This window comes from Vipera berus (genome assembly GCF_964194415.1).
Source record: "Vipera berus genome assembly, chromosome: 5".
NCBI lineage: Eukaryota > Metazoa > Chordata > Lepidosauria > Squamata > Viperidae > Vipera > Vipera berus.
The window spans coordinates 25331138-25341792 of record NC_138207.1 but is presented as its reverse complement, the minus strand read 5'-3'; the positions used below and the strand labels follow the sequence as shown (position 1 = coordinate 25341792).

The following is a 10655-nucleotide window of genomic DNA, read 5'->3' as shown; positions in this document are numbered from 1 at the left end:
TCTGTCCTAGCCAATGATCTTCCCTATTACCCTATTTGTAAGGAATATAACAAAATATTCAGCCTTTGGAAAAAGTATGTAATGTTCTGTTGTGAATGTGTTAATGTTATTCAATTGTTTTCTCAAATGCCATGAATAAATGGTTCAGGATCCAAGCAAACTTAAAAAACGAGGGTACAAATTATTCAAGGTCACTTTTTTCTCCATTTTAGTTGCCAAGCCCATCTTCTTCTCTTTTCCTGTATGCTGTGTTTAACATTTGTATTTCTTCTTGATAACCCTCTTTTTCCAAGTGCTGCTTTTTACTGTTCTGCCTGTGAGCTTCGACAGTGTCAGGAATGGATATGTTCAGATCACTGTTGGGATTGCTTGACGGTATGAAGAGTGAATAAGATGCTGTTTCTCCTAAATCACATGAGACAAATCTATTTTCTTTCCGAGAATAACGTAAGGACGGAGACCGGACCTGGGCAGAGGATTGGCTAATATTACTAATGATGGAAACGGTGTCCATGGCTTCTTCATTGTCACAAATTTCAAGCACCTCTAAGTGAATCTTCACGTTGGTGTCAGTAAATGTGGTTGGAGAATCCTCAGGATTTGGCTCATGGCCCACACTCTTGGAGCGATACACTTCAATTTTCTTGGATGCGGGAGTGATTTTTTGTCCTTCTGAGCTTACCTCATATGTAGATAAGGAGAGGGTTTTTCCTGTGGGAGCTTGGAGAGACACAGTTCCTTGAAATGCACACAGAGGAATAGCTAAGGTACCACCTGAACGCTGAAATGAGAAAAATTGTTACTATTTAATGTTGCTGCCACAAGCGAAAAACAGTTGTCAACAATTCAATTACATCTCATTATTTTCACTGCTGTGTGTTTGAGAATACTTAGATGTAATTGATGGTATAAAAAACATACTTCTTTATACACAGTTCTTATTCTGAATGTGTGAAACAGAATTTATCTACCATGTATTGACTCCTTCTGTTTCCCACATAATTGCACAAAACTCACTATTCCCTTTTACATTTTAACCATTAAGACAATTTTGTCCTTGCAGGTATTAGCACCTGTCCAATGTTGTCCGAATTTGGCAGCTAAGCAGAATTAGCCCTGGTTAATACTTGAGCAGAAGATCTCCAGAGAATATCAGAGCTATATGCTATATGTTATCCTAAAAATGATGCAGTTACCAGATCTTCATAATGAAATAATTAACTTCCTGGACAAAGAAAATCTATCCTTTAATCTCATTTGCTCATTTGGGATGTATCAAGTAATTATTATTAATCAGTCAGTTGATTATGTTGATAAATTGATTGGTTGATTTGATCGGAGTATATAATTTTATAAACTAAAGGCAAAAAAATACAACATGTAAATAAACTGGGCCAAATAGCCAATTCAGCCAGATATTCCTCAATGTACAACCAGTTGCTTAATGACCACTTGAAATTATGACAGACTTTCCCAGAGCTATTTATGACCCTCTTTCAGCTCATGAAGGCTGCACACCCCTGTGGTCACATGATCACACTTTAGGTGCCTGACAACCAGTTCACTCTAATGGCTGTTTGGAGCATCCCACAGTAACCTGACTGTGATTTGCAACATTTTTTTTGTCAGTTCTTGACTGTTATCTTTGTATTCCAGCAATAAATGGGGCAATTAATAAGCAGGCATATACATAGAATGAAGGCTACTGCTAAGCTTGTAAGCCGCCCTGAGTCTTCAGAGAAGGGCGGGATATAAATGGAATTAAAATAAATAAATAAAATAAATTAATGTCCCAGGTTTGCTTAACAGTTGCTTAATGACTGTTGTAAAAATGTAATTTTGAATCCGGCCATGTGATGCCTTGACTGATGATCATAATAACTTATGACTATAATTTTGGGTTTGAAATAATTATGGTTGCAATTGGAGGACTACCTGTATCTCTGCAGTAGAAAAATATATAAAATATATTTGCAATAGAAAAATATATGAAAGATGAATTCAGTTTCATTTTCTCTTTTCATTACCCAGGCTGTTGAAAGTGCAGAAAGTTTTATTATTTTTAAAGACAGGAAGAGATAAGAGATCAAGGTGACAATCTGATACACTCTTATCTGGAAAGAAAAACATCTCAATCTACTCCTGAATACACATGCGTAAGCTTAGCTTATAGGAGATATGAACAACAAGAACAAAAATAGACAGATTTCTGTGCTACAGGGAATCAACAAATTGTGCTTTTTCCAGAAAAAAATAATAATCACCAGTACTTTTTTTTGTACTGAGAGTCTTAATTGACCTACACCTCCAATACATGGATCTATTTTGTCTTTCTAGACAGGGTATAAAAGCAGGTCAAGAGAAAATGTGTGTAAAAGTCTGAAAAGTATATCTAGTCTCACCACTGAAATTGGTAATCCAAATGATGAAGAAGTTATGACATGTTAACTGTGGTGGTACAGTGATTAGAAAGTGGTAATGCAGGCTGACTGCCCACAGTCAGGAGTTCAATCCTGACTGGCCCAAAGTTGACTCAGCCTTCCATCCTTCCAAGGTCAGTAAAATGAGGACCCAGATTGTTGTGGGCAATATGCTGACCTCTGAAACCATTCAGAGAGTGCTGTAAAGCAGATGGGCACCGGGACCGGTGCCACGGAGAAAGGTTTTTCCATGGACCAGAGGGGGTGTGGTTTTGAATACTGCCTGGATCCCAAGGATGGAGCTTTGCTTGTTTGTGTGGTCCACTTGCTGCATGTTGCAGACCGGTGCTGGTCTACGGACCAGGGGTTGGGGACCCCTGCTATAAAGCACTATGAAACAGTATATAAGTCTTGCTATTGTATCCCAGACAAATTGATGTAAACTGCAGTATATGGGCTGTAATTTAATGCTAAAGAAGCACCAGCTGTAAACATTGAAGGATTCCTTTGTACTTGATTTTTTCCCCCTAATATACCTTTGTATTCATGTCTACAGCTTGGAGCCTCTGTCTAAAATCTGTTCAGGGCATACACCAACTGAGATGAAATGCTTAAACACCAGACTGGATACAAAGGAAGATTTTGACTTTAGGTTTTGCTAATTAGATTTCTGGCAGAAAGCAGTCAATGTTGCAGGCTATAAAAAAATTCAGGAGCAGAAGGAGCACTTCAAGTGAATGAAGTGTGAATCTTGTTGAACAGAATGGAAATCTAGAATCATCCCTGAAAAGGCTTTTTGGTACAGTTTCTGTAATGGAATGTGTGGCTGACCTTGGGGGATAAGGAAGAGATGTTGCCTGGGACAGAGGTTCCGAACCACTGGGCCATAGCCTACTACCAGGCTGCAGCCTGTTTGAAACTGGGCTGTGGAAGAAATAGTCAAGTGCGTGTGCATGAAGTTTCACTCACATGAGTGGCGGGCAAGCATGTGCACACGTACAAAGTTTCACTCATGTGAGTGGAGCACACTTGAGCTTGCACACAAAACTCCACTTACACAAGGAAACAATGGATAATAGTAAAGTAGCTCATTGGGTTGTGTTTCCTGTCTGGTTTACACAGGTGGACTGACAGTTTCTAATTATGGAATTGTGTTTGCATTTATGCATTCTTTTAAGCAAGAACTACCAGATATATTTGGGAGATCTGTTCTTTCTTTCTGTTGTTAACCATGACCTTTTATTGTTCTTCCTTTCTGCTCTCTGCTTGGAGAAGGGAGGGAGGGAGGGAGGGAAGATGTTGCTTTTATTACTCTGAAAAAATATGGAAAATCCTATAATGAAAACATCCATGGAAAACAATGACAATGTCTATGTGGAACTATTTAGTTTAAAGAACATCTTTCATTTTCCCTGGTGTTGAGTTATAGTCTTCTTTCAATTTTTCTTTCCACATATTTCTCCACAAGAATATAATGCAGTGCTGCTCAGCAAGTGGAAAAAAGGACTTGGAGAGAAGATGAATGGAAAGAATAAAGGATGAATGGATAGATGGGAGAATTGTTTGGGCATACTATAAATTAATTCATTCACAAGCCAAGCACTTTCTACTCTTGCAATCTATGTATAATCACAAGCTTGCATTCCTGTAACATAGTTAGAAAATGGGACAATGAAGCAAATCACATAGAAGGAAGGATGGAATTGTATAGTTGAAATCTAATTTAATTTTCACAGGAACCTACTACATACAGTAATCTGGGTTTAGTTCTATTCAGCCACTACTTGGAAGGAAAACTTTCATCTGAGTGAGAGAAACACTATCAAACACCAAAGTAATTTTTCTTCAAGTTACAAATCTGAAGAACTACATTGATTTGTTCCTGATGAAAATACTGAAAATGTCCAAATGAATCCTTGAAGAATATTTACAACTTTGTTCCAGCAATTCTCTTTGTTTCTATGTCTGTTCTCACCTGCCTCTCCCAAAAAACCAGGTCATCACTATTGTCTTGTTTGACTGTTTCAAAAGGATATAATATTGACTGTCTCTTGCTAGTAATTTTACAAGGGTAATTATCCATAGTGTGCAAATGTGAGCATATTCTCCTGTCCTAATATTATCTATATAAAGATAAATATATATATGGTCATTACTTCTGTCTTCAGAGCTATTTTATATAAAAAAGTATTCTTTTTTCCTGAGAGCTGCCTAGATCTCTGTGGTGACTGGCAAGCTATAAATATCCTGAGTGCAACATTATGGAGATGGGGACAGATTGCTTTGGAGTGAGGTGCACCAGGTATTAGTCCATAAAGTAGCTACTGTAGCCACAGCAGGACAAATATTTGGGACAAAAACAAAGGTAAAATTTGATGGAATGTACTTGATATTTAAATGAATTGAAATTATATCAAATAATTACTGTGGAGTTAAATTCCTTTTTCTTATCAGGAAAGGATGGAGAGAACCAAGGGGAGACAATCCAAGGGGATAGCTAGTAGCTAATATAGTAAAGTATTAGAGGAACAAATCTGGTTTCTCTGTTCAGAAACCAAAAGAAAGGCTTTGTATTGTATGGAGAGCAAGCAACTAAATTTTATTTTTAATGTGTGCCAATGTGCCCACAGTAAAAAAGTGACAACAAGGTTATCTTATCTTATCTTATCTTATCTTATCTTATCTTATCTTATCTTATCTTATCTTATCTTATCTTATCTTATCTCATCTCATCTCATCTCATCTCATCTCATCTCATCTCATCTCATCTCATCTCATCTCATCTCATCTCACCTCACCTCACCTCATCTCACCCTACCCTACCCTACCCTACCTTACCTTACTTTACCTTACCTTACCTTACCTTACCTTATCTTATTGATATCAACGCTGCTAACATCAAATGTTCTTGCTTTGAAAACATATGGAGATGCAAACTTTTTCTTTAACTTGTGTGTTACTCTTAGAGTTAGAAGTAGATGATACTTGGGGGGAGGAGGAAGAATGTGTATGGGAATTAGTTAGACACAATAATATCAAAGTAGTGCATGATTCAAGGCTGTTTGAAATAAGATGATAAGAAATGGTGGGTTGGAGAACTGGAGAGAAAGTCTGCATTTCAAACTAATTGGAGAATGTGAGTTATGACTATCAATTAGAGGAGGGAATTGTGCTTTGATACTATGTGTTCAGGGGAGGGGAATTCAGATTTTGGCTTCGGCCATGTGCGTGCCAGTGCTATGCAATTTGAATAAAGATACTTTAAGGTAAACAATGCCTTGAAGTTCTTTGAAGAGTTTCATCTGTTGGAACCATGACAATCTTGTCTTGTCTTGCCTTGCCTTGCCTTGCCTTACCTTATCATCTTACCTTACCTTACCTTATCTTATCAGACAACTGAGATTGACCTAGACAGCAGTGGCTATTATAGATTGATTGGTTTAATAAAGAGTGAAGATAGTTGATAATCCTAAATGTGACAAGGCAGTGCTATACTACTGAAGCTTTGTTTTGTTTCCAGGATATTATTTCAAGGTGAATGTGAAGACTCCTGAAAGAGACCGGGCCATGATCCAGAAAAATGCATCAGACAAAGAGGGGAAAGCCTTTAACCATTAATTACCCGTGAGAGAAATATCTGGTTTATTTTTCTTAAATCATTGATGAAAGAACATATTTGTACATAATTTCTATTTTATATATTCAAGTAACTTTTTTGACGAAGGGAGTACATTTGATTGACCTTCTCAGTAATGCACAATTCTTTATGTCCAAAAGTGCTTTTCAAAAGGCTGTTGGACTTTCTTGGTTTCTTTTTTCCCCTTGATAATGTTTCGCTTCTCATTCAAGAAGCTTCTTCAGTTACTAAAGAGTAAAATAGTGATATTGCAGCACCAAGGAGATATCCCTCATATATCTTAGTTGATTCCCAGATAGAAAAAAGACTAGGAATGCCACACAATCAAGACGAATGTGGAGGAATTTGTCAAGAAAGTTTGGTAGAGCAGGATACTACAATCACATTAAAAAACTACAATTTTATGGCAACACTTACAGCCCCTGACCTAAAGGAGAGGATACAGTTTAGAAAGACATATTATCATACATGGAAATTAATTGCAGGAGAAAGACATTATTCCACAAGAAAAATAAATGGAAGATGAACATTTAATTTATTTTTTCATAAGACAGTGCAAAGCTAATTTGATCTGATAACACTTTGCTCAAGTTACCCCTCTCAAAACGAAGACTAGCTCTGAGACTGTGGATCCAACTGGAAGTTTTCAAAGCACTTTGTTTAAAATGTTGATGACTTGTCTGCTTCTTTTGGTATTGTAGCAGGTATATGCAAGTCCAATTTCTTATGTGGGGAACACTGAGAAAAGCAGTTGATCATTGTGCAGACTCTCAGTCATACAAGTTGTTATGGAATTTATTTGCGGAGGTCTCCTTGTGCTACCAAAGAGTTGCACAGACAAGGAAGGGCACTGAGAGCAGTAAAAGTCACACACAGAAATACACTGAGTTCTAAAAGCAAAAAGTATTTTACTTTGAGGTGGTGTAAAAACAAAAATGCACAGTCAAAAATAAACAGTCCAAGTCATACACAATAGCAACAGTCCAAGGAGTAATCCAAACTACAAAGTCTTCTTACCGGTCCAGAGGTCAATACACAGTTCAGGTTTACAACAGTAGTAAACCAACAGCAGAGCAAAAACAGTAATAGTAGAGATCAGTGAATTCAGAGAGAGAGAGAAGCTACTTTCCTAGCTTCCTCTTATGGCCATGAGAACACTTACACACCCATTGGCCAATTAACAACTTAAAGACATAGCATTATGGTTAATATATTTTCAACCCAACATTGTAGGCTAACACCATATGCCTAACATTCTCCCCTTTGGGTAGAATAATATATAACTCTTACAATCTTATGCACATTCTTTCACAATTAGCATTGTGTTTCACAGCACTTTGTACCTTCGTAAAATGGTCTGCAATATTTACATCAGATGGACAATACTCTAACTGTATTAATTTATCTTTGACACATTGTCTGACATTTAAATAACGAAGATCAGTATGTTTAGATCTTGTTCTTACTGCAGCATTATTAGCCATCTTTATCGCAGCTTGATTGTCCTCATATACAATAAATGGATCATTTACATTTAAACCCATATCTAACAATAATTGTTTGTACACTAGCAGTTCTGTACATAACACTGATAGACATGAAAATTCAGCCTCCATTGTAGATAAGCTTATGTGTTTTTGTCTAATAGACTTCCATCCAATTAAAGAATCACCCAACATTACAGCCAACCCTGAGGTAGATTTACGACTGTTTGAATCAGAGGCAAAACTCGCATCTGCATATGCAGTAAGGATTAACTCACGATTTGGCTCTAAATATAACGAGTAGTGAATAGTCTGCTTCAAATACCTTAATACTCGTTTAGCTGATTGCCAGTGTCTAACAGTTGGATTATTGTTGTACCTAGCTAATTGATTTACACAGTAAGAAATATCAGGTCTAGTCCAATTACTCAGATACATAAGACTTCCTATCAAAGATTGGTACATAGTCTTATCAAATACAGGACTCTCAACATTAGTGTCCTTAAAATCCATAGCCATCGGAGTTTTTGCTGGTTTACACATTTCCATGTTGTATCTCTTTAATAACTGAGATATTTTACTGGCTTGTGACATCTTAAAACCCCTATTTGTTTTCACAATATCTAACCCCAAATAGTGGCTTATTTTCCCAAGATTTCTAATTGTGAATTTATTTTGCAATCTTGAAATGATAGTTTGTGCTTCTAACTCAGTTTTTGTTATTATTGCAATATCATCTGTGAATAATAAAAGAAAAGATAATGCTCCGTTGTGTTCCCTTCTAAACAAACAAGGATCAGCATTACTGGCTACAAAACCTATTGCACTTAACTCATTAACTAAACATGTATTACACTCATAGCCTGATTGTTTCAATCCATAGAGGCTTTTCTTTAATTCCCAACAATCATGGTCTCTATCACTGGTCAATCCTGGTGGTATTCTTAAATAAATAGTATGTTGCAATGGAGCATGTAAATATGCAGTTTCAACATCTACATGATTAACCATATATTGGTTTTTAGCCGCCCATACTAAAGCTGCTCTTAAAGTAGTTGCCCTTAGACTGGGTGCAAACACTTCGTCATAATCCTCAGTAGTTTGGGCAAAACCTTGTGCAACCAAACGTGCCTTATGGGTTATAGTTCCATCTACACCCTTCTTTATTTTATATATCCATTTACAACCTATAGCTTGCTCACCAGGTGGCAGTTTTGCTTTCTGATAAACCTTAAGATCCCGCAAAGACTTCAACTCCCTGTTCATTGCAGCTTTCCATGATGCCTGTTCCTTTTCAGGATACATCCTGATCTCATCATAGTTAGAAGGTACTGAACTAACTTGACATATTACACTGGCTTCATAGCGATCAGGTGGATGTCTGATGCGCGTTGAACGCCAAGGAATTACAGGGTTTTGAGTTTCTGACTCCTTTCCTTCCTCTGATTCATCTATTATCTCCCCTATCTCCTCTTCATCTTTTATATTTACAGGAGATGCATTATCATTACTAGTTACGTTATCAGAGGAGTCCTCAAACACTAGAGGATCAGTATTAACAGTTACTTGCTCTAACCTATCCCAACCAACGTGCTCAAGGAATTTTGCACTAGCACTGTTATATACATTAGTTGTGCCTCGTTCCCAGAAACGATAGGATCTGTGATTAGCTTCGTAACCTACGAAGTATAATTGCCTAGCCCTATGTTGGCCTTTACTCCTGAGTTGTGCAGGAATGTGGACCCAAGCTGGGGTGCCAAACGTGTGCAGGTAATCAAGGTTTGGTCTTCTACCATGCCATATAGTATATGGTATTTTACCAGTAGAAGTATTAACAACTATATTCAGAACATGGTTTGCACATTTTGCTGCCTCCCCCCACAGTCTATCTGTTAAGCCAGAATCTCTTAACATGGTTCTAATCATGGCTTGTAACGTTTGCCCACGTCTCTCAACAAATGCATTATGTTGAGGCCTATAAGGGGCTGAACGTTTATGCTCAATGCCAGCTGATTGTAGCATATCAACAAAACGCTTGTTTGTAAATTCAGTACCATTATCAGTAATTATGCACTGAACCTTTCTCTTTGTTTTTCTCTCCACGAACTTCAGCCAGTTTGCAAATTGTTGGAAAGTATCTGCCTTTGACTTAAGCAGATAACAAAAACCATATCTAGAGTAGTGGTCCAATATACTTAAAACATAACATGACCCTCCTAAACTTGGTTTCATGGGTCCAATTAAATCAGCAAACACAACTTCCAAAGGTACAGTTGTTTTGAAGCTGTTTAACCTGTTTGCAGGAGTTGCCTTACTCTTTTCCTGATTACAGGCATTGCAATTCAAATACTTACTACATGGCTTCAGTTTAATTCCTTCTACTAACTCAACTGTTTTACGTAGTGAGTTAAAGTTTACATGCCCTAACCGCCTATGCAATAAATGTATACATCCATCATGTGGCTTCTTGTTCTCACATATTGAGTTAGCTTTAACTGTACTAACCTGGTTACTTGTGAGAATGAATAAACCATTTTTCAAATTTGCAGTTACACAGGTTCCATTCCTCTCAATAGTGCATTGCTCCCCTCTGAATGTTACCACAAACCCAACCTTAACCAATTCCCTTACAGATAACAGGTTGAATCTTAGTTTAGGTATATATAACATAGGTAACTGTTCATCAATGCATGGACAATAGGAATTACCTTCACCAGAGGCCTTCATCCTCCAACCGTTGGCCAGTGAAACATATTGGTTGCTGTTTTTCATATTAATAAACCTCTCTTTCACTTTAGTAATGCATTGTGAAGCCCCACTATCAACAACCCACAATTCATTATTTCTGGATGTTGATTCACCAGAAATAGCCAAACCAATGCCCTTCTTAGCCTTCCCACTGCTATTCACATTCTGTTTTTTACCCTTTCTACAGAATTTGGCTATATGCCCTCTAGCCCCACAAGAATAACATTTCTTGACGTTGTAAGCAGTGGTGAATTGCTGCTTCTCTCGTGGCTGTGTCTCTCTCAGCTGGTCTCTGTCACGCCTCCTTCTGGACTCTTCCAGCAGTCTCCCAGTAATGTTAGTCAATGTCAGTTCCTCTCTGGTCAG

General features: G+C 37.4%; 1 protein-coding gene across 1 annotated transcript in view; it reads right to left on the bottom strand.

Annotated features, from left to right (window-relative positions):
* Window positions 1-208: 208 nt before the first annotated feature.
* Window positions 209-10655, bottom strand: part of GPR149 (G protein-coupled receptor 149) — a gene marked incomplete at both ends in the record, with an annotated part of 45686 nt that continues 35239 nt past the window's right edge. The window contains one exon of the mRNA XM_081328751.1: window positions 209-781. Coding sequence (XP_081184877.1) covers window positions 209-781 — 573 coding nt within the window. The remainder of the gene's footprint in view (window positions 782-10655) is intronic.